Here is a 24335-nt window from a genome sequence, read left to right as displayed (position 1 = left end):
GTGATTATAGCAGGAAGGTCATAAAGGACTTGTTAAAATGGTGGGCTAATTATAAAACAGTAACTCTCGATTGCCACCAGAGGTCGTGAAAAAGAAATCATTGTACCAATTAAGTAATATCGTTCTTTCCGCATCAAATTAGGTTATGTAATATTGAAAATGTGTAAATGTGAGAGGCCTGACCTATTGACAGTACATGGATTAATGGGCTCGAGCGCAGATGAGGACAGTATCATGATACAGATTGAGAAACAGAACACAGATGCTACAAGCTCCAGAACCATTATAATATAATTTAAGCCTATATATTTGCATTTCTTAAAAATAAAGGATATCTGAGCATAATTAAAATACAATCTTTGAGCATTTTCATGCTCAACAGTCTGACTACAGGAACTATTTAATAGTAATGTTATTGTTTTATGCATCCTTTTTGCACAATGGTAACATTAATATACCACAACAATACATAGTTTTGTATAAGTTTTGGTTATAAATAAATATAAGACCATAGACTCCCCTACATGTATTTATTAATATAACTGTATATGCCCCTAGTCACCTGAGAACCTTACTTTATGATGCACATTGTATCATTTTCTTCATTTTAACTTGACAAATGTGTAATTACCACAATTCACACCAATTACCACACAAACAAAATGTTTCCATAAACACTTTATAATAGGATTTTGATCTAACAGGTAAACACAGTTCGCTCCATGACATGGCTTTTTCTCTTAAATACTTTCCATTCTATAAAGAAAACTGTAAAAATATTTAATCATAACTAATTAAAAGTTCTCTGGGAGTAAGAGAGGGTGGAGGATGGGCAGTTGTATTGTGGTCCTGATGGGGCTCTGATGATTTTGGGCGGAAGGAGGGAGCAGCAGCGGCGGGGCTTCACCGTGATGATGGTTTGGTGTTTCCATTCAGAGCAAACCTGATACAAAAGAAGAGTTTTTCACAGCAGAATATGACATTTACACTCATAAGAGCTTTTAACATTTGAACAAATTAACCCTGGGTCCTTGTATACCCCGGGTAAAAGGAATCCTGGGTTATCTTGCTTCACGTTTCACATTGTTTCTAATTTACCCGGGATTAACAATTAATGGGTATTCATGGACTTTTCAGACTAGAATGTAATAATGAAATTGTCTCTTCTTTACTCCAATTGTCACTTTCAGTCACTATTTGACATTTCCCCCTCAAACACTGAGACAGTTTCTGTGACTGTCCAAAGCATGTGAATATGAAGCACGTGATTGGTTGTTGGTTGCTAAGCATCTAGTCGTAACCAGACATGTTCACAAGTTCCGCAAGTCTTTGAGTCCAATTTAAGTCAAGTCTCAAGTCTTTAAATCCAAGTTAAGTCTCAAGTCTCTTTGTTAGATGGGACGGTTGATACCGGGGCTCCGATGCTCTAACGCAGTTTTCAAAGCACTATTGTATCACACCACTCTACCGATGCTTTTATTGAAATGACAATACTACGTGATTGATGACGTTTTGAAGCTTCGACCGTCACATAATATCAGAAAGTTTGAAAAAATAGCTGTATCGTGACCCCACCTGATGCATAAAAAGGAAGTGATTATCCCGTCACTTCGAGGGCCGTCGGACACAAACAGCTGTGTGTGTGTGTGTGTACACTTATTTGGGATTCAGTAGAACAGTTGAGTCAAATGTAACAACACCAGACAGAATCTGAATGACGTCACACCTCTACTGCATTTAATCACGTTTTATAGCTGGGGTGTACAGAACATAAGGGTTAAACAGCTCAATCTAAATATTTTTTTCAACTACTCGTGTCAAATATTAATTATACTTGTATATTTTATATTATTGATCAATAAGTGAATCCGTTGACCAGGCTACACATGACATGAGTTGTGGGCTTATTGGCACAAATTAATTTAGATCAGATTAGAACTGTATTGATCCAAGATTGATTCCACTCTTGTATATCACTGACTTCCAAAGCTTTGTTTGGTCAGGTGCTTTTTTTCAAACCGTATATCCTCTGCTCCGCAATGATTTGTTAGATGTGGCCGCGAAAACAAGTCTGACCACCAGATGTTGCTAATGCGTACTGTGTTAAAAGCTTCGCGTTTCGAATTTGATGAAAGCTCAGAAAGCCTCGGTTTCCCATCACTTGTTTTTGTAAGTAACAGTGTTTTGAACTATCAAAACTTCTACTTCAAAAATGTCTAATAAAACACACAAAGTATCATTTCAATAAATAATTTATTTAATTTCTAACTATTACTTTCAAACCATATATCCTTTTACCATTTGGAAAAGCAGGGCCAGTCACCACGAGAGAAAAAAATGTGCTGTATATTTTGAGCTGCTGTAGTTCTCAAGCAGTGATGGGTAATGTAGTCTTCCAGTGTACACCGGCGGTAACAAAACCCATGTACAAACAAGTGTTACAGTAAACTACACAAAGAACAACATTCCCATCTGTGTGTTGTTTGTGATAAGGCGATATAATAACGCACCCAGACTCAACAAACTGATTTGTGGAAATGAGTTGGACAGGGTCATAAAATGCGAATGAAAGTGTCCGTCCAGTCCATATGAAAGTTAACTTGGTAAATTTGGATATTATATGCATATGGTAGCAAATGATTGGGGAAAAAACATGAAAAGGGCATGGAAACATGTGTACTTGAATATGGACAGCAAGCAAGCCCCTTGACAGATGTGCAACACCGCAGCTCCCCTTTGGATTAATTGCTTTTGAAATTAAACGACACGAACACGCAGATTATCACAAGTTAAGACTTGAAAATATTGTTACTGTTTGTTGTTCATTTATATAACAGCCCTTTTCCAATGGGTGAGTAATATGGGTGCCTTCAGATGCGTCACACGCGTATATAATAACGCTGGCTTGGTGTGTTTGCTGCAGCACATATTGATAGGAAATTAATGAATTAAGAATGAATATTAAAATGTTGTTTCATGCTGTCATATGGGGTAGTAAAGAGAGAACGTAATCGGGAATTCTGTACCAAAATGACTTGTTTTTCACGAGTCTCTGTCTTCAACTCCAAATCAAGTCTCGAGTCACTTCCACGAATCAACTTAAATAAAATTTCTGTCATTAAATACTCACCCTCATGTCGTTCCAAACACGTAAGACCTTTGTTCATCTTCAGAACACAAATTAAGATATTTTTTGATGAAATCCAAGAGCTGTCTGACCTCCCTATAGACAGTATAGGCCTATAGGCAGTCTGCCGTTCTCTACTTTGAGGAAAGATTAAGCATGGAGCAAGATTTCTTTTACCAACATTTATGTTAACTTACATCAGTTATTTACGCTAGAGCTTGGCTAATGCACTGCTATTGATACAGTTTCCAGATGTTCACCGCAATAAATTAGAAAAATAATCAGTTTGTTGATGGTTGAATAACTAGTTCTTCCAGTGTTTCATCATCAATGGGCGTTTTTGTTTTCGACACGCGCACTGTACTGTACGCGGTAAACCAATCACAACAGACTGAGCCGTCTGGCCAATCAGAGCAGAGTAGCTCGCGGAAAGGAGGGATTTAGAGATTGATTCATCTGACGAGTCGTTTGAGAATCATTGAAAATGTGGTGATGTTTTTTTTATCTTTGATGCATGTGAACCTGTTGTAGGAGAATCCAAAACAACATTAGGAAACTTTAAAATAGAATAATAGGGGCACTTTAAAAGTCTTTAATGCTGATCAATAATGCTGGTATATCAAATCATCTGGCACTGCTGTCTCACAACTAAACTCCACCTCTGTTCATGATCACTCCTCTAGCCTGAGCTGGCCGGCTTTGGACCAAGGAAACTATGGCCGTTGGCCCCGGCCCCCTATCAAGCCCCGGAAGTGACAGTGGAAACGCTACTGGCCCTGGCACGCACTAGCACGCCGCTTTGGGCCCCAAAGTGGAAACGCGGCCATGGACTATTTTAACAATGTCTTTACTCCCTTACTGGGCCTTGAAAGTGGTAGTGGCGTTGTTGTCTATAGGGAGGTCAGAAAGCTCTCGGACTTCATCAAAAATATCTTAATTTGTGTTCCGAAGATGAACAAAGGTCTTACAGGTTTGGAATGTCATGAGGGCGAGTAAATAATGACAAATTTCATTATTGGATTACCTAACAATTTAAGTCCCTAGTCGCAGTCTCGGGTTTCTATCTCTGGTCGTAACATTTTAACACTGCATCGTTTCACACTGTACAACTTTGGCACCACAATGGAGGGTTAACACTGCAAAGCAGGGTTTCATAACACCGGGTAAAAAGCGGTGCTGAACAGTTTCCGCTACATTCATTCTGCCGTGGTGGGCCGCCACACCAAAAATCCTCCCGCCACGGCTGCAGCTTCTCAGTGAGGTCCGTCCGATATTGTGCATACTATTGTGTTATTGTTAAGCCCCACTAAAGGCATAAAAAACATTGTAAAGCACAATAAAGTTTTCGTGCACTATATTCCAAGACTTCTAAAGTCATTCGATAGCATAATGTGAGGTAAAAAATAATATTGAAGTCGTTAAGTTAAAGTTAATGAAAACTCATCTCTCCTCAGTCATTCTCCATTCAGAACTCAAACATCGCGTCACCTTCGGTTACGAGTAACACGATGACACTCTCCAAGATCAATGTTCACATTATTATACTTTATTTGTAGATAAAGGTCTATGGTTTGCATAAAATTACTTTATCTTACTGTTACTGGAGTTTATTGCGTTAGTTCTGTTAGATTACAGCACTGGAGTAGAGAGCACTCTGAATTCGAATTGTTCTTCATGCGCACTGTAACTGAAATGTAAAACTGTTAAAAGAAAAGGCTAAATAAACTGTTGCATAGATATAATACAGTAAGCATGAAATATCTCTTCGCTTTGTGCTTTTAAATAAAGTGTGCCAGTCAGAGAGACTGGTAGTTGTGAAACAGTATTTCGTGTGTTGTCTGTGTACTCTGCTAACACTTTTCAATGCGACGCGCTGCCTTATATACTGTCTATGCGCGCTGCACGCTGTGACTTCGAGTTGCTTCAAGTGCATCATTCGGCGCACGGGATGCGCATAATCGCATTGCCGCTGTAAATTGGAACCTTTCATATTATAACTAGAAAAACAATTTTTCGATTAATCGTTTTTTAAATTGTGGTTAATTCAATATCGATTCTCAAAGGCTATGAATCTATTTTTTCCCCCCATATTTATTTATATGTATCACCCAAAAGCCAGTATTAGTTTTCCTGCACTTCATAGGCTTGCAGCCTCATGTTATTCTAATGCAGTGAGATTTTATGTTTGTTTTATCTTAAACATAAAATAACCTGATCCTGTTTGATCAAGGCATGAGACTGTTCTGACTTTTTCAATAATACATTTTTCATCTTGCATCAAAATCCTGTCTATTCATTGTATGCATTTGATATATGCTGTTTTAATGTACCCAAGCGTACCTAAAATAATAAGAGTTTAATATACTGGCTCTTTATTTCTTTTTATTAATTAACCACTCGTTAACTTATGTTCACTGTTCTTTTTTATAAATATAGGTTTTGTGTTAAATCTACAGTATATTCATTGAGTGGAATCGAGAATCGAAATTGAATCGAATTGAGAGCTTGCGAATTGAAATCGAATCGGAACATCTGAATCGATACCCATCCCTAATTATAATACTTAGGGGACGTTTAAACACCTGGGGCAAGGGGGCGTGGCCCATGGGAATATCACGCATGGGCGACGCCCCCTCCCCCTGGGGAAATGGGCCTGCCACCACAGCTGGAAAAAATCCTAGAGGAAACACTGACCCGCTTCTATTACAAGTGTGAAACATTCCTTTATGTGGGGTTAAAAGTAGTGGTTAGAACGGTGATAACCCAGGGAGAATATACCACTGGTATAGAATATTTCTATACCACTGTTCTTTTTCTTTGTACAGATCTGCTCACCTGCACACTCTCTCCATCATATGTGTGACCAGGAGGTCAGAGATGCCAGGGCAGGACTCTTCTGCCAGGTTGAAGGCATTCTCCAGCTCCTCTATGGCAACCATTCCTCCTCCACATGCCCTTCTCTTCTCCTTCAGCTGGAGAACAAATTGACTTACATTTAACTCTATAACATATAGAGCTTATCACTGTTTATTCCTTTACTGCTCCATTATCTGCTGCCACCGTGATAAAAAGCATAAAGCTTACAGAGAGAACTCCAGTCAGGATGTATAAGAGGTGAGAGTTTGATATTGTGCATTTTTACCTCTCTGAAGATGGGAGAGACCAGCGCCGACAAACATTGTGACTTGGGCTGCCTCTTTACCGTCTCAGCTGCCTGTAAAACAAATTCAAACCATAACATTATCTTTCATGTAGAGATGTCAAAAGTACCAGTACTTCAGTACAAGGTTAATGCTGAAAATAAAATGGTATAAAACAGGTACACCGAAGTGTTATTTCAGTATTATTGATATACTATTATAGTTTTTGTTAATATTTTTTAATTTGATTTTATTTTCATTTCAACTTCAGTGTACGTTTTAGTAATTTAGTTGTTTTTGTCATTATTTTTTATTGTTTTCTTTATTTGTCTAGTTGTTTTTATACAGTTTTAGATATTTTATTTTTTAAACTAAATGAAAATGAGAAATGTTGCCTTGGCAGCTAGCTGAAATAAAAAGGTATGTTTTTTTTATATTTTAGTTAAGGGTATTTCACCCAAAAATAAAAATTAGAACAAACCCATGAAATCTCAAATCATGCATTTCCGATGCTTTCTCATCATTAAACATGCAGCACATTCCACTGCCAAACAGGCTAACTGCAATTTTAAATACCGGTACTCAAGACATGTTTTATTCAATGTATACACATTTATTGAAATTATAGTGTGATTAAAGGGGTGGTATAATGCCCTTTTCACAATATGTAAAATAAGTATTTGATGTCCCCAGAGTGTGTATGTGACGTTTTAGCTCAAAATACCCCACAGATATTCTTATATAGCATGTTTGAGCAAAACTTGCTTTGAACTGAGCGTTGTAACTTTGTTGTTTATGCTCAAACAGCAACATTACACACTAACTTAAGTTAGAAAAGTGAAATCAAAGCAATTGCATGGTGGCATAAAGGCATGTTATTCATCGACAGCAAACTGCTCTGAAACCACGACCCTGTAAAAATGTGCAACAGTTACGCAAATATGCTCACCAAATTTGACGCAAATGTGAAAATATTTATTTAAATTATATCATTTTGAAGTTTAATAAAACATATTAGGCCATGTATACATGTCATCAAATGTGAGACCCCACAAAATGATGATTACCGGTAAGAATTTTTTTTATTCCATTTTTAGACTTTTATTAAGACATTTATTAATATTTAATTTGAACTTCTTAACTTTTTTTTACTTTTGATGTGATATCAAAATTGGTATCATGAATAGTGAAATTTGACAACTAAAATGTTGGTATTGTGAACTTCCTTAAAAAAAAAAAAAAAGTATCTACAATGACAGGACAAGGCAAACTGATCTATTTCTAAAACAAAGATGAAATGTTGGAATCCTCACCTCTGAGTCTGTGTTTGTGTAGCCCTTCTGGAGTTTGTTCATGGAGCTTGGTCGGACTGTGGGGAACGTCCAAATGGGACACTGGTCTCTATCATCACTATCGCCATCCCTGATCAAGTACGAGGAGAAACAGAGGCTATAACTCAAGAGGATCAATTCACCAGAGATCTAATTAAAAGGACAGGGCTCAAGTAATAAGAAATGAATAATACATCATGATGAATTAGAGGGCCGTTATTGATTGTAGAGTATGTGCATTATGATGGACAGATGGATGACATACATGTCAGAATCATCAGAGCTCGACTCGTCTCCGTGGCCTTCAGACTTCCAGCGGCGGTATCGGTCAATCAGCTCCGTCAGATAGGAGGTTTTCTTGGTGTAGCGTGTGATGAATTTGTGCTTCAGTAACTCCTTGGCAGTGGGCCGCTGCACATAACCAGAATAGTGATGCCTTGCTCAATGTTTTTACCACCTCCTCATGTCAAAAATCTTGAGATGTCTGTCTACAATTAGAGCTTGATTATTTATTTTAACAAGTTGTGTGCTATATTACAGCTACATTACCAATCAAAAGTAATAATTAGTTTCTTTATAATAATTAAGTCTCTAATGCTCACGAATGCTGCATATTTATTTGATGAAATAGTTTAAAAATGTATATATATATATTTAAAAAAAGAACGAGCTGTTTCTATTTTCATATATTTTAAAATGCAATTAATTCCTGTAATGGCAAAGCTGAATTTTCAGCATCATTACTCCAGTCTTCAGTGTCACATGATCCTTCAGAGACATTTCTTCACTGTTGAAAACAGTTTTTGCTGCTTAACACTTTTCTGGAAACAGTGATAGACTACAATTCAAAAGTTTGGGTTAAAGAAATGAATACAAAAATACTCACAAAGCGAGGGTCTTTATTGAGGCACGCCTCCACAAACTCTTTGAAGGGTTTGCTGTAGGAGCCCTCCAGCGTCGGGGGAGTGTTCTTGGGAATGAGAAACAGCACTCGCATCGGATGCAGTTCGGAGTTTGGGGGTTCCCCCTTCGCTAGTTCAATAGCTGTAATTCCCAAGGACCAAATATCTGCCTGCAGCCAAAAGAGCAAACCAAATAGCCTTCATTGATCTCAACTAGATATTATACAAATATGATTAGCTGCTACTACGCTAAAATGTAAGCTCTGTTAGTGACTGGTTTCCATGCCTACCACTTAAAAAAGAAAGAAAGCTGAATGCTTGGGAACAGTTTTACCACTCCAGCCTTTCTGCCAGAGTGCTGAACGTGTGTTTTCACAGCTCTGCAGACACATTTGGACATTAATATTCATGTTGTTCTTTTGCACGCTGAGAAAAGACCATTTATCTGGATCTACGCACCTTAAAATCATACGCAGACTGTTTGATGACCTCTGGAGCCATCCAGAAAGGAGTTCCCACAAAAGTGTTTCTCTTGATCTGGGTGTCTGTGAGTTGTCCCGCCACCCCGAAGTCTGCCAGCTTCACATCCCCCTGCTCAGACAGCAGCACGTTGGCAGCTGCCACAAGACACAACATGAATCATCAGCACAAGAGTTCAGATTTCACACAAAGCAAATTATTAAATCTGAAGCCATTCCTAGCCGGCCTGATTCGAGTAGGCAGACGTGCATGTTATCACACCTTTGATATCACGGTGAATCTTCCTTTCCGAATGCAAGTATTCTAGTCCCTTCAAAATCTCCCTCAGTATAGTGGCGATGTACGTCTCCTCTAGCGGCCCTGGTTTCAACTGAGACGTGTGGAGGAAAGTAGAAGACAAATTATATTTCTAAGTCGAAAGCTGAAGTCTCTTATGATACACGCATGAAAACGTTCCCATTACTGAAGAGCCACTGTTGTTCTACTTACAAGATCTAAAGCAGAGCCGCCTCCTAAATACTCCATGATGATCCACAGCTTAGTTCCCTATAGATAAGGGCAAAAATAACAAGCACAATTTCTTCAAGTGTCACATTTGTTGACATTAGTTGTATTTAGTGTTCATATTTCAATATGACTCCAGTAGGTATTTTATCATGTGGCTTAAAATAAAGGTTCTTTATTGGCATAGGTTGTTCCTTCAAGAAACTTTAACATCCATGGAACCAGTTTCATTGCACAGCAGAAAATGTGATTCAGAGTCAGAAAAGAAAGAAAACTTTAACTCTTGAGTAAAGTGTTTTTTGGGGTGCCCAAAATTGTTGTGAAAACGTTTTAAGATTGAAGCTGCAGAAGAATTTGTCTGAAATCATGACAGATCTGGTACTTTGCATCTATGTCAACATAAAGGAGATTTATAAAAAATAAAGAAAAAAGTAATTCCAATTGAAAATATAGGGCGGGGTTTATCTTATCCATAAGAAATTGATTTGACAGTGGACATTACTAACTAAAGGCCATTGCACACTGAGTCCGAAATTTTCATATGCGTTTTTTCGCATTCGTGATTCGGTGGCTCTAAATTGTCAAAGCACCATTCAAACTGCTTGTTACGGATGCGAAAAACGCAGAAAATCGAACCTGTTTCGATTTTTTTTAATGACAGACGAAAGTTTCGGAGGCAGTGTGCAAGCGTGATTGACATAACGTGAGGTCGTATTTATTTTTTAACGTGCGAAAATTTCGGATGCGAATTTCGGACTCAGTGTGCAATGGCCTTAAAAGTGAGAAGCAGTTATTACACCATTGAGCAGCAAGGAGCATATTTTAGCTTTTGACAGTCATTCAAATTGATATTGGAGATTTTTTTCAAGCAACACTGAATCCAAAATATTTCAGGATATTTTAGCAGATTGTGCGTGTATGGGATGCAAACAGCAAATCAGCATTGTCATGACATCATTAGTAACATGACATTTCGGTTAAGGTGATGGCTAAAAAAACAACCTGGCAGCATAACAGAGTATCCAGGAGTAAATATAGCACATTTGAAAATTGCCTATACTAGACAAGTGCAATTGAGATGAATGGGGAATGCTAACAGATATCTCTATCCAGGTATTACACAGATCTCCTTGCAGTTTGTAGAAACCTAGGAATTTGGCCATTGGTTAACATAACTCTCACATGAGGTGGTGACAGCAAAGGAGGAAAGTTATTTCAGAAGAAGAACTAGGTTTTACATTTTGTAAAAAGGTATAATTTTTTTTCTTTGGAATAATGCATTGATAAATCATGTCAACATGCATTAAGAAAGTGATTTCTTGTTGATATTAAAAGATGCTGTAATGACATACAAAAAAAACTCTTACTATTGTTTGTCTGTACACGCCAGAGATCCCAAACAATGGGAGAGTGTACCTTCAGATATGAGCCATAGTATTTGGTGACATAGGGGCTGTCACACTGGCTGAGCACCGTGATCTCCTGCTGAATGTCCTCGATCTCATCTTCCGCCTCCTCCAGGTCGATGATCTTGATGGCCACCACCTCTTTAGTGCGATTGTTGATGCCCTTGTAGACCTCACCAAAAGACCCCTTGCCAATGCGCTCTTGCTTTGTGAAATATTCCTCCGGGTCGAGCCGGGAATTCTGTGTGAGAGAGACAGTAGATTTGTGATATATGAGATTCAATGAAAAGTGTAAATCAGTGAGCATTTACTATGGACCCTTGTAGACTATATTACATCCTTTAGGATGCTCTACTATGAGCAACATATGAAGCATTTACATATATATAATAATATATACAATTTAAATGAAATTAAACCGATATTACTTGAAATGTAACAACAACCAAAAAAACATACTTTTCTGTTTGAAGGATCTTCATTAAAATAGTTACCCAGACACAATAACGTCAAGACAGCCCTCAATTTAGTCAATTACTCTAAATCGAGAAATGTCATGACATGACAGGCTCAGTAAACATCACTGTGGTTTTACTGATTATGAGATTAGTCCTGATGATGAACAGACTCGGCTGGGCAAAGGATTTACCTGGTTCTGCATATCGCGGAGGTGCGCCATCCTAACAGCAGGTTGGTGTGGATGAGAGCAGATGTAGCCCTTTCTGCCAAAGGAGGGGTGCTGTAAAACTCTTCCAAGGCTTTGCTGTTCCTCCTCCAATCCCCTGCTTAGCTAGCTAGCTTTTACATAGAAAAACACCTCTGCATGTCCTGTTCGTCTGCCGTGTTTTCGGCCTCCAAACCCCTGAAGGCGGACCCCGCAGCCTGGCGAGAATGACAGTTAGGTGTCGTGTGACTCCATGTATGAAAGCATCTGCGTACGAGAAAAACGCTTTCCGCTTGTAATTGTTTTGTATTGATCAACGTACGTTCCGGCGACTCTTCATTTATTGCTTGAGGGAGAACAAAATAATAGGAGCCACAGCGCATGCGCAGCTTCTGATTCAAGGAACAGGGGATTGTGGGAGTTGTAGTTATACTGGCAGCAGGGACAGAATTGTATTTTTGAAAATTACCTTTCATGTAGTGTGTAACATAGTTCTAAGTGAATGAAAACATGCCTTTTTTTTATCTGAAAGTGCACCGCATATAAAGTAATGTTTACAAAAGTAAGAGCCGACGAGTAAATTAAATGAATCGTTTTTCAAATCAGTCATAAGCCGTTTCGTTGTGACGTCAAGACGAAACAAACATATTGACCGCCCACTTATTGCGCGCAGACACCAGGGAAAAATTTAACCTCAAACATAGTACAATAATGAACCTCAAACTGAGTTAGTGTATCACTGAGAAACGTCCTGCCCTAGTCGTCCTTGCGATGGAGGTTCGGGTTGAATAACTAGCATAAGATAACTAGTTCTTCCAGTGTTTCATCATCATCGGACTCGCGCTTGGATTAATATGGTAAAATCGACCTCATTGTTTGTTACAGTCTTTAGTTTACAGTGTAAGAAGCCTCAGGACAAGCAGAGCTGACGTTGTTTTGGCAATGGGCGTTTTTGTTGTCGACACACGCGTTGCACTGTACTCGGTAAACCAATCACAACATACTGAGCCGTCTGGCCAATCAGAGCAGAGTAGCTCGCGGAAAGGAGGGATTTAGAGAGATTGATTGATTGACGAGTCGTTTGAGAATCATTGAAAATTTGGTGATGTGCAAATGTATATTATGATAAAATTAGACCGTAGGAGACTCCAAAAGCGTAAAAGTCAGCAAGTAACTGAAGTTGCAATTATTCTTTCCTTCCTTGACGTATATATGAAAGGGCTTCTCAAACCAGAAAAAAAAATTATGGCAGGACTTGATTTGGTCCAATTAGAATTGATTGGTTGTGGTTTGCTATTGGTCGATGTGAGTGACAGGTTGTCCCGCCCTCGCGCCAGTAAACACATCATCAGAGAAGAGAAGAAATGTCGCTGCAAGAGGGAGGGTAAGTTCTGATAGATTTAAATTCCAACAGAGAAGAAAAGACGGAGGGAAAAGGCTTTTCAAACAAGAAAAAAATGTAGAGTGGGACTTGATTTTGTCCATCAGGAACAAACAAAATCTGTAAATTTACGACGCTCAAAGTTCAAAGAAAAGGGAGATTTTATTTTACAGAAATCCTTTTTAAGGACTACAACAAACGGTTGGTAGGGACTACAATGGGTTTAGTGACATCATTTAATATCAAATGTAGCTATATCAGTCAAAACAAGCAGTTTTGCTACCCACTGAATCCACACAAGAAGTACTTTTTTATCATCAGTCAGATTACATTATTTTAGTTGTAGTATGGCAACTATGAATAAAACATGGATGCAATGAATTATATTGGGGATATTCGATTTAATTAATCAATGAATAATATTGATTAGCATTGCCAAACATGGACGTTTTATTATTATTTTAATTTAATTCTGTGAAGCTGCTTTGATACAATCTGTATTGTGAAAATCCCTATACAAATATTCTTGACTTGACTTGACTTAAATTAGAGTGACATCTCTGTAAACTTGAGAAATGTAGTGTGGGACTTGATTTTGTCCATCGGGAATTGATTGGATTGTTGGATGGTTGTAGTTTGCTATTGCTGTGATCTCAGATATGAGTGACACTTTGTACCACCTTCGAGCCAATAAACATGAATTTTAAAACAATGATGATGTGCATTTACTTGAATACTGTATCTTGTGAAAAGGGCATTATACCACCTCTTTAAGTACACTTTGAGTATCTGTACTTCCCTTGAGTATTATTTTTTCTGGAAACTTTTTACTTTAACTTCACTACATTTGAAAGACAAATATACTTTTTACTACACTACATTTCTGTCAAGGTCCTTGAGTAGAAAGTAGTAACGTCAGTCAGGGGATGATTTTTTTTTTTTTCATCTCTAAAACGTGATTGAATTTTTGCAGGTGACAGACAGCCTATCGGTAATCACTCTTGTGGTCACGTGTCGTGAAGTTCAGCGATTTTCCATCATTTTCTTTGAACACAAATCAACTGGTGGCAAAATGGATGAAGACAGATCCTTGGCGCATGGCAAATAGGTCTTTCTGTTTTGCTGTTTGTTAAAGCAATATTGTTGTTATTGCAGTTATACAGCTATGTCTGTGTAGCTGAGTTGTAAACCAGGTTGGATTTTTATAGACCATTGATTCAAATGTGCATGAATGGATACACATACTGTAGATGTGTACTTCTTTTGTTGGGGTGGTAGGAGTGTTAAATAAATAAATAATTAAGATGATTGTGGCTGTCTTTTTTTGTCAATTCAGTTGTTTAATTTCTATAGGTTTTATAACATTCTAAAAGCTCTTAATTCCACTAGGTTGCTTCAGAGGCATAAGGTACTGTACAACAATGCAATGCAACAATAATAAAACAAGCATTGATATTTACTTTTTACTTTTGATACCGAAGTACTTTTAAAAACGAGTATTAGGCCTACTTTTACTTAAGTAAAAATAGATATTTACAACTTTTATTTGTAACGGAGTAATATTTGACCAGTATCACTCAAGTAAGGAAGTTGTGTTTGCCAACCTCTGAAAATAAGTGTTGTCAATTTTGATTCATGACTAGTTATATCCCTACCACTTAAATCTACACTAAATATAAGGCTTAAAGGGGTGGTTGATTATGATTTCACTTTTTTAACTAGCGTGTAATGTTGCTGTTTGAACATAAACTGAATCCACACAAGTACTTTTTTTTTTATCAGTCAGATTTCATTATTTTAGTTATAGTAGCCTATGGCATGTAGTGAATGAGCCAATGAATAAAACATGATGATGCAATGAATTAAAGTGACATATCTGTAAATTGAACTCTCATACATGTTAAACTGTCTTCTGGGATTACCACTGTCATGTGAAATAGCAGAAAAAGATATGCACACCCGAGGGCTATTCACGAGTAGTAGCTACACAGGAATTTAAACTGTTGTGATGGTTTGTAGTGAGAGGATTAGCTCGCTAAACATAGACAGATAATAACTACACGGTCACCACTAGAGCAAAGCATGAATGAACTTCCCACTGATCCTTAGGGAAGAATCATTAGCCTATGAAATAAGCATTTTATGGGAAGCCTTCACGCCTAGGTCTTTTTGATAAAAGTCAACTCTTTTAATGTGAGTGTGATTTTTACGAAATTAATATTAATGTTGCATGTTATTGTTGTATAATTCATTTGATAAGTCGTGAGCTAGGATTTGAAGGAGTTTATATTATTTGATATACGCTAGTAGCTACCATGGACTAAAAGCATTGTGTGCCAGGATGCCGTTTATATTTGGACTAAGCCGTTCACTTGCTTGATTAGTGGTTACCTAAGCGTTCCAGGTAGGGAGAAAAATCGCTTCCAGTGCCCGATCTATTCATCCAGGGCACAAGCAAACGGCAACCTCAGACAGGACGATGGAAATATAACTGAAAGTCCATTTCAGCATTGTAGGTTGTCGTGCGAAACATGGAAGAGACATTAGTGAAGATGAGAAAGGATAAAATCGGTAAGCGGAGCGGAAGTTGGTCGATTGATCAATTTGTTAACGAGGGAATTTAGTTTGGGCTGTTCATTTGTTTTGCCTGATTGGCTCTTGACGTTTCGGCGAACCTGTTTCATATTTAATTTGTCTGAACTTTCGTCGTATAAATGCGCTTCGTGTTGTTAGTGGAGTCTGTGGGGTGTTTATGTAGGCTACCTATCCAGGCTACCTGTCCAGTGAACACAGCTCGTGCCAAACAAACATGCGGGACATGAGCGTGTTCGAGCGATCCACCGTGACCGTGTTCGCCGCAGAGATGAAGGTGTTTGATCGGACTCACACGGAAAAAGAGCTCGTCTTTCAGTCCAAGGAACTTTGTAGAGACTTCATTCACTCCAGAATCATAAGGGAAGGATTCAGCTGGTCAAAAGTTGATCCTGATATGCCCGAGCCACACGGTGCTCTTATAGATGTATCTGTGGTGCTTCTAAAACTGGGTAAGCGAACCAGTGAGTGTGAATTGATGTTGGCTAACAGGTGTGATGATATGTCAGTATTTATCTTCTTTCTTTCTTTCTTTCTTTCTTTCTTTCTTTCTTTCTTTCTTTCTTTCTTTCTTTCTTTCTTTCTTTCTTTCTTTCTTTCTTTCTTTCTTTCTTTCTTTCTTTCTTTCTTTCTTTCTTTCTTTCTTTCTTTCTTTCTTTCTTTCTTTCTTTCTTTCTTTCTTTCTTTCTTTACAGATGTAGTTTTCTTTGTTTATTTATTTGGGGTAGGGATTAATTTGTCTTAATGTTGTAATTTTATACTGTGATGTATATCAAGAGTGTATCAAGGCTGCATTGTAAAAAAATGATATGATCAATAAATTATGACAACACATGTCCCTCTCATTGTGTATATTTAAGAAATTTTACAGGTTTTGCTTTGTTTTACAGGTGATGAACTGGAGTGTATGCGCCCATATGTGTATCGTAATATCGCAAAGCAGCTGAACATCAGTGTAGCAGTCGAGGCTGTGGTTTCAGATGCGTTTCTCTCTGTAGCAACAGAGATCCTAGCCATGGGTAAGTGAGCTTGAAGACAATATAACAGGTGTTTCATAGGCAGTGTTTGTGGGCATGACCTCGCTGGACCTGTATTAAAGAATCTTTGTTTTTTAAAAATATTTTGTGCTTTTAAAGTCGACATGAAATATTGTCCATCCAGAATTGTGCCGAGAAACATGTCATCAGAGAAGAGATGTCGTTTCAAGTTGAAGGGGAAGTTATTTTGTTTAAAGTTTATGAGGGCATGTGAATGAATAATAAAAAAGAATGATGTCATGAGTAGGCTAAATCATGTATAATAAATTCTGCAATGTTCCATAAAAACTCTTTCGATTTCATGTTGACTATAAAGTACTTTATTATTTTTTTATTATATTTTTTTTATTATTATTAATACTGTTACTATTATTAGATTCTGTACATAATTGACAATCAAGGCTGTTTTGGGACAAAAAAAAAAACCTGCAGCACTGCACATGAGGGCATCTTTACTATAAATGGAGGGAATTTGGAGATTGTGGGATTCGTTCCAAATGTAAATGAAGCGATGTTAGCCTGAGCAGAGTTTGAGCTTTAAAAAAAACAGTTCAGGACATTAATTTCATTATGTTTGTTTTTATTAAATTACAGTAAAATTGTCTTTACTGGAAGAGCAATTGACTTTAACCTATTAATGGATTTCAGTAGTGTGTTTGAGAGGGCGACTTTGATCATCAGCATCTCTTGTGGTTTAATGACAAGTTCTTCAGTGGTCTTTTTTCGGAACATGGAAAAACCCCTAAAAAGGACATACCCACATTCTTCTCTTTGTACATATTTGGTCACATATTTTATCTTGGTTCTGCTTCTTCTTGATGTACATGGTTGGTGGTGATTGAGCCCAAAACCATGGAAACATCATTCTACTCGGCCTGACAATCTTCTCCCAACCTATATTCTACAGTAAGGTATAGATCTGTGAAGACTTATCTGAAATGAATGCTGAAGATGAAGGAACGTAAACAATTGGCGTACATAGTCCCTGACTCTTGGCCCATCATTAGTGAAGCACGACGGTGTTAATGCTGAGACTTAATGGTTTTAGCCTTCCTGTTACATCATCAGCACAGCAGAGCTGCGCCTCTATGTAGTTGAATAGATTTTCAAGGAAACTAATCTAAACTGTTAGATGCTGTCTTAGATCTGGCCCTGTTTTATACTTAAAATGTTTTTCATGGTGGAAAGTCTTTGTTGTAAGTTGTAGACCGTAATTGGAGGTTGCCATTTCTAAAATAATTAACATGCTTTAAGGTAGTTTAACTATTTATTAATATACATGTCCTCTGAAGACACTCTTGATTGAAAGAGCATAAAGAAATATGATTTTTTTTGTGGAGAAAAATGGTTTGATTAGTTTTGCGATACATTGACATTTAATTTGCATTAGATATGAGCAAATCTAGAATTTGCTGATTCTTTACTGAATTCTCATTATAAACTGTTTTTAATATTATTTAGGAATTTAATTTCTAAAACACTAGTATGATTAATGCGAAAGCAAGAGAGAGTTTGAGGTGCTCATAGCTCAGTAGCCCTCTAGTTCTGCTCACAGAATTGTTTTCACTTTCAAGGGATCACATGGGGCAAAGTGGTGGCCATCTACGCTGTAGCTGCTGGGCTGGCGGTGGACTGTGTGCGTCAGGGCCATCCAGTCATGGTGCACACCATTGTGGACAGTCTGGGAGAATTTGCACGTAGGAGCCTGGTCCCGTGGCTCAAAAAGAGGGGAGGATGGGTAAGTGTTCATTCTCTGTACTGCCTTCTGCATAAACCAAGATTGATCCTGACCTCTAGAGGCCATATGAGGAAATGAAGTATTGTACCTGTAGCCATTCTGTTAAAAGTGTATCTAATTATTTTCTTTGTGCTATTGCAATTTCATACTAGCATTTCAGAGCATAGCATACTACACACTACTGTTCAAAAAGTTTGGGGTCAGTAAAAAAATAAAGAATTGTATTCAGTTATTCAACAAGAATAATGTTACAAAAGATTTCTGTTTTAAATAAATGCTGTTCTATTTATCAAAGATTCCTGAAATGAACGTATCATGGTTTCCACAAAAATATTAAACGGCACAACTGTTTTCAACATTGATAATAATAATACATGTTTCTTGAGCAGTAAAGCAGCATATTAGAATGATTTCTGAATAATCATGTGACACTGAAGACTGGAATAATGATGCTGAAAATTCAGCTTTAATTAAAATTAAAATTTAATAAAATAGAAAATATATTTTATTTTTTAATAATGTTACTGTTTTACTGCATTTTTGATCAAATAAATGCAGCCTTGATGAACATAAGAGACTTCTTTAAAATGTAATAAAATAGAAAAGATATTTTATTTTTTAATAATTTTACTGCATTTTTGATCAAATAAATGCAGCCTTGATGAACATAAGAGAATTCTTTAAAAAACATTAAAACTATCTTACTGACCCTGAACTTTTGAATGGTAGTGTATGTGATTAGCGTGTAAAATGACAATGCTTTCTTTTCCTCTTTCATTCCAGGGGGACATTTCAAAATGTGTGGTGAACATAGACTCTAGAGCTCATGCCCATTGGTTATCAACAGCTGTGGTAACATGGAGGGAATTCATAAAGACCATGTACATCTACCTGACGAAGTAGCCTTGTGTAGCAAGTCATCCTGTTGACTGAGAACTGAATCTTTCCATCCCAGGACTATTTGAATGGACCATTGTACTGTTTGTGAAGCCCTGGGGAGCAAACAGCCTCTCACAAAGGTTATTGCACGTCACCCAGGTTTAACTGCACCTTAATCATCTTTTACATTTTATTTCTATAAAATACTTTTCCTTAAAATACTAAACATAAAGTGAAAGAAATACTATGAGCAGATGTTGTGTAGAGGGGATGTTACTGCTATATTCATTGGTGGAGTCTTCCTTTAAAATGACCCTGAAATAAGGTCTGCCGGTAAAGGAGCTGCTTTCGTGCTGAAGACGCATTGCATGGATTCATTCTATTAAGATTTTATACTCAATAACTGTGGCATGAGTGAAACATTTTAAATGTTTGACAATGTTCAGATTTTTTTTCTTTCTTTTTTTACAAAACTGCTTAAGATGATGTTTGGAGTGACACTTTGCACTTTCGGTTTATACAGTTTGTGTGGTGTGTGTGTAACACTGTTATCACCAGCTGTTTACATCTTTAAATAAAGATTTTAATGTGGGCACTGAGAGAAATTCAAAGTTTTACACTGAGTTGGTTCCAGCTGTCGTGGAAAACCTGGAAATAATTTTGTCCCCAGGAACTAATAAAGTCACAAAATACAATTGATTGGTGAAATCGGATTGGTTGATTTGTTTTTGAAAGAATTCTCTTATGCTCACAAAGGCTGCATTTATTTGATCAGTTATATTGGAAACAATTATATTATTATTAAAATATAAAATAACTCTTTTCTATTTTACTAAAATTTAAAATCTAATGCATTCTTGTGATAGCAAAGCTGTATTTTCAGCATCATTACTCCAGTCTTCAATGTCACATGATCCTTCAGAAATCATTCTAATATGCTGCTTTACTGCTCAAGAAACATGTATTATTATCAATGATAAACAGTTGTGAACCTTAATATTTTTGTGGAAACTGATAAAAACATTTTTTTTCAGGATTCTTTCATGGAAATAAAGTTCAACGGAACAGCATTTGTTTAAATTCCACATATTTTGCAACATTATAAATATCTTTACTGTCCCTTTTGATGAAATAAATGTATCCCTGCTGAATGATAATATTACTTTCTTTCAAAAAATTAACAACCCCAAACATTTGAATGATATTAGAGTGGATGTTTTTATTGACCTTATCATTGTAAGTGCAATCTCTATAAACTGATTTCTTTAAATTATTCTCCATTTGTTCATTAGTAGAAATGCCATGACAATTCATCAAAAGGTAAAGAGATTTATTGAGTCTATAAGTGAATTAATGCATCCCCCTGAATTACCATTAAACAAATGAAAGAAGACCTTTAGTGTTAAGTTTTACTGGAGAGAAAATGCATGTGATATATTTTGATTATTATTCAATTTGTAAACTTAATCTTACAGAAATAGACATGTGAAAACGAACAGCATTTTCTTCAGAGACAGACTTTGCCATGAGCTACCTCTAAACAATTTAAATTTGTAAAGAGATGTTTATACTTTTAATGTGGTTGCTTTACATTATACCCCTTTATTTATTGTAACAATATTTGCAATGCTTTTTTTGTTGGTAAGACAGGTCAGATCACATCTATTACTTTAGATAACATTCTTAGTCACAAATATATTGCCATCACCTGCAGGTTGCTATATATAAACCATCAATATTTTAGGTCAGATGAGTACATTACTTCCAAGTGCTTTTCAGAAATACATCTTCCTCCCATGTGACAGATAGTTAATCAGTCCTGCGGTAAGTGATGTGCAAATGCTGCGTCAGAGGCTGTCCTTCCAGTGCCATAGAAACGGTCTGTTCCAGCCTTCCATCCGGCTTCAACTGGATGTGCCTGGAGATCTGATCAAAAATCAAAATTCTAAGTCGAACATTTGTTTTAATAAATACACTAATTCAGCACAATTCATGCCACATTTTCTGTATAAAAATATTGCTACATTAGAGTTTAGCGTTTCATTGATCTAAAAGGCACAAATCAATCAGTTTGATTTAAGAGACCTGTTGAACATGAGGCTGCTTGGCAAAAGATATTCTAGCCAGGGCAGCACTGTGTAGTGTCAGCTGCTGTCCAGTGAGTTCCCCCTCCTCAATCTCCACAAGACCTGAAAGAGGTATAAACAGATACAAATTAAAAAAGATATGCCGTAATATAGATGAACCTATCTGATAAATATTTTTATGAATCAAATACCTGAGTTCTGGGCAATGATGAAAGCCACCCTGTTGGTGCCCGGCTGAAGCCTGATGAAACCACACTCCCTGTGAAGAGGCCTCTTACTCTCAGCATGGAATGCATTAAACCTGAGGAAAAAGTTCACAACTTTCTGACTGGCACTGCATTCTGCATTCACCACACTGTTTATTTGGTTACTTACATGAAATTGACCACGGGCTGTCCTACATGCGAGAAATTAAGAGTCTCTGTGTAACGAAAAGGTGCGATGGAGGGGAAGGAGCCCTCTCCTGGCTCATCGGACTGCCAGGTTCCCAGGAGCCAGTCCAGCGGCAGCACTGCGGGGTTCAGCTCCGCTGCGGAAACACAGGCTGCGGCTTTAATCAGATCGAAGAGCGCTTATCCGTGATATAAAATTATGTTCACGGACACGGTCACATTCTCATGCACCTGCAGTTTATTTGATGCTTGATTCGTTTTAATGATAACAAATGTGACGTTTGATCTAACGTTACAGACGACAGCTCGGAAATAATAAGCCATTAGAAATAAGACAAATCAGGTGTCTATTGATTAAAATGTAATCGTCATGTTGTCCTACCAGAGTGATTGAATGGGCATGACATTCCGCTTGAATAAATTCAAATAAAATGTAAATTGTAACTGTATAATTGACACTAAATGTAGGCTATACTCGCTGCGGCTGCTGAACTACTATCTGTTTGCCATCACAGTGCGTATCTACTTCCTGATTAGACACTAAGAACTCTGGGAGATGTAGTCTGAATCAAGCTGAAGAACGAAGGCTGGAGAAAACCAAAAACATTTCCTCCACTTGTACCACTACGCATTTCATATAGCACAATGAAAATTAATGTATTTACATATTACATTGGTAATACAATTTGATACAGGCTCGTCTGCAAATAGCTGAAATTGTTATATTGAATTAATGAATGAAAAGACTTATAAAACCAATAAATAGAGCTGTCAAGATACATAACGAGATTCTTTTTTTTTATTTACTTTAAAATTGTACTTTTGATTTTAAAATGATTGTATTAGCTACTATTAGCCTACTTTTCTTTTTACTTTTAAAACACGGGGTGGTGAAAAAGCCCTAAAAGGGTTCTTCGTGGAAAAAAAAGAAAATATTTAAAGAAAAGAAAAGAAAAAAAGAAAACAAAGCTGTTGTTTATAGAAGAAAAACATCTGTAGCACCAAGCAACACAACAGTAATTTTACTATGAGGGACATTAATATATCACACTGAGAATCCAATATAACACGATTTTAAACCATTAACCCTTTCATGCATATGGCACAGTGGACAGCTATTCAAAAATCTTTTTCTTGCATTTGCATGGGTTTTGATGACATAACTGCACATCAAACTCTACAGTGGACCCTGGTGCATAATCCTGACCTGTAGGCCTACATTGCCACCAAGTGGCAAGCCGTTGTGTGTGAATTGTATTTCATAAACCAACATCTCAGGAAAACGTTATGGGGTTTCAAATCAAAATATGACTTTCTGTTACAGAACAGGGCATTGATTTGTTGTGGAAATTATCAATATTCAAAAACCTGGATGAAGGAGACAAAGTCGATTCTCAAGAGATTAAACAAAGTATTTTATTTCATGCATGAAATAAGACGTTCCCAGTTCCCACACAGACAGCGTCTGATATGAGAAGGTCCATGGCATTCTCACGCAGAGAGCATCTGACATGAGAAGGCGAAGGCTAGTCCCTTTCGCCAAGGTTATATACCCTAACACACCCTGTGTAAAAATCCTTTGTTACCTTAAATGGAGATGTCTTAGCTCATTATCTCATGTCCAACCCAAATTCTAACTGGTCTGAGCAACGTCATGTCTGCCCAAAACCCCATCTCTCAGCCCCTGCTCTTCTTCACACCTATTGCCTATCTTTAGTTCGATCAAAGCTGCGCACATATTTTTCACACTTGGAGTACAAAAAGTCACTTGCTACTTAGTTCTTCTTAGAACATACTGTATTGTTCCTGCAAGCCTATTCCAACTTATGCATGTCTGGTTACATATTTTATTATTGTGCTTTAGCTTATATGATTATATTCCTTTAAATGCTTATGAGTAAATGAAAGTTCAACGTTAATACAAGTTGTACCCATACAAAAGCAAAAGAAACACATCTAAATGTAAAATTTCCATAACAGATTTCATACATGTCCACTGTAGAGGACATCAGGACTTAAATCAATATTTATCAGGAATTTTGGGAGACACAACAAGTGAATAGGGAAAGAAATTATACATCTATATTCCTATGAAATATTAGATGCCAATTATTACTCCAATTATTACACTTATTTTTTCATTAAATGTTGCTCCAAGAACACATTATAATATGCAAACTAGATACAGACACATTACATTGAATGGGAATATTCATTTATGGCAATTTTGCATAAAGAAAAATGGTGTATCAATTCATTCCGCTATATCTTTCATTACATACTTCCAAATACTCTGCTGTATGTGTGGGCCTAATGTTCTGCCAGAGGTCCATGGACATCTTGTTCAGATACATGGCATGGATTCGATCAAATACCAACAGATACAAAATCGAAACCTGACAACCTCTGCTAGAAATCTTACAACGGGACATGTTTGGATCTTCCAACAGGACAGTGACCCAAAAATAAACATTAAAATCAAAACAAAAATGGGTCACTGAGCACAAAACCAAGCATCTGCAATGGCCATCCCAGTCCCCTGACCTGAACTCTATAGAAAATGAGTGGGCTGAACTGAAGAGAAGAAGCAACAACATGGATCTGGGAATCTGAAGGATCTGAGAGATTCTGTGTGGAGGAATGGTCTCTGATCTCTTGTCAGGTGTTCTCCAAAC

The 24335-nt window shown here is 37.1% G+C and overlaps 3 protein-coding genes across 9 annotated transcripts; 1 reads left to right on the top strand and 2 right to left on the bottom strand.

Annotated features, from left to right (window-relative positions):
• Positions 1 to 206: 206 nt before the first annotated feature.
• On the bottom strand, positions 207 to 16014 carry stk25b (serine/threonine kinase 25b). Of its 5 annotated transcripts, none has more exons than XM_079613993.1 (12): positions 15712 to 16014; positions 11540 to 11772; positions 10901 to 11131; positions 9470 to 9526; positions 9242 to 9350; positions 8960 to 9117; positions 8485 to 8670; positions 7864 to 8009; positions 7581 to 7689; positions 6270 to 6341; positions 5963 to 6099; positions 207 to 943 (listed from the first exon to the last, which is right to left on the bottom strand). In XM_079613993.1, the coding sequence occupies exons 2-12, from the start codon at positions 11567 to 11569 to the stop codon at positions 904 to 906; spliced, it is 1275 nt and encodes a 424-aa protein (XP_079470119.1). In that variant the 5' UTR covers positions 11570 to 11772; positions 15712 to 16014; the 3' UTR covers positions 207 to 903. The 5 variants fall into 5 exon arrangements, with proteins under 5 accessions (XP_079470119.1, XP_079470121.1, XP_079470117.1 ...); XM_079613995.1 differs by having other exon boundaries at positions 15823 to 16014; XM_079613991.1 differs by having other exon boundaries at positions 15699 to 15977.
• Positions 12565 to 20125, top strand: bokb (BCL2 family apoptosis regulator BOK b; the record flags this gene model as incomplete). 2 transcript variants are annotated; one of them, XM_079614007.1, is made up of 4 exons in its annotated part: positions 12565 to 12938; positions 16418 to 16546; positions 18139 to 18302; positions 19086 to 20125. In XM_079614007.1, 4 exons carry the CDS (start codon positions 12668 to 12670, stop codon positions 19203 to 19205), a joined length of 684 nt encoding a protein of 227 aa, XP_079470133.1. In that variant the 3' UTR covers positions 19206 to 20125. The 2 variants fall into 2 exon arrangements, with proteins under 2 accessions (XP_079470133.1, XP_079470134.1); XM_079614008.1 differs by lacking the exon at positions 12565 to 12938 and adding an exon at positions 15745 to 15979.
• Positions 20126 to 20320: 195 nt separating this feature from the next.
• thap4 (THAP domain containing 4) lies at positions 20321 to 22288 on the bottom strand. Of its 2 annotated transcripts, none has more exons than XM_079614010.1 (5): positions 22043 to 22288; positions 21644 to 21797; positions 21460 to 21569; positions 21267 to 21370; positions 20321 to 21107 (listed from the first exon to the last, which is right to left on the bottom strand). In XM_079614010.1, exons 1-5 carry the CDS (start codon positions 22065 to 22067, stop codon positions 20991 to 20993), a joined length of 510 nt encoding a protein of 169 aa, XP_079470136.1. In that variant the 5' UTR covers positions 22068 to 22288; the 3' UTR covers positions 20321 to 20990. The 2 variants fall into 2 exon arrangements, with proteins under 2 accessions (XP_079470136.1, XP_079470135.1); XM_079614009.1 differs by having other exon boundaries at positions 21644 to 21818; positions 22043 to 22199.
• Positions 22289 to 24335: the final 2047 nt, after the last annotated feature.

Source organism: Phoxinus phoxinus (genome assembly GCF_949152265.1).
Source record: "Phoxinus phoxinus genome assembly, chromosome: 5".
In the NCBI taxonomy this organism is placed as follows: domain Eukaryota; kingdom Metazoa; phylum Chordata; class Actinopteri; order Cypriniformes; family Leuciscidae; genus Phoxinus; species Phoxinus phoxinus.
The sequence above is the reverse complement of the archived record's forward strand: the minus strand, read 5'-3'. Positions and strand labels throughout refer to the sequence as shown.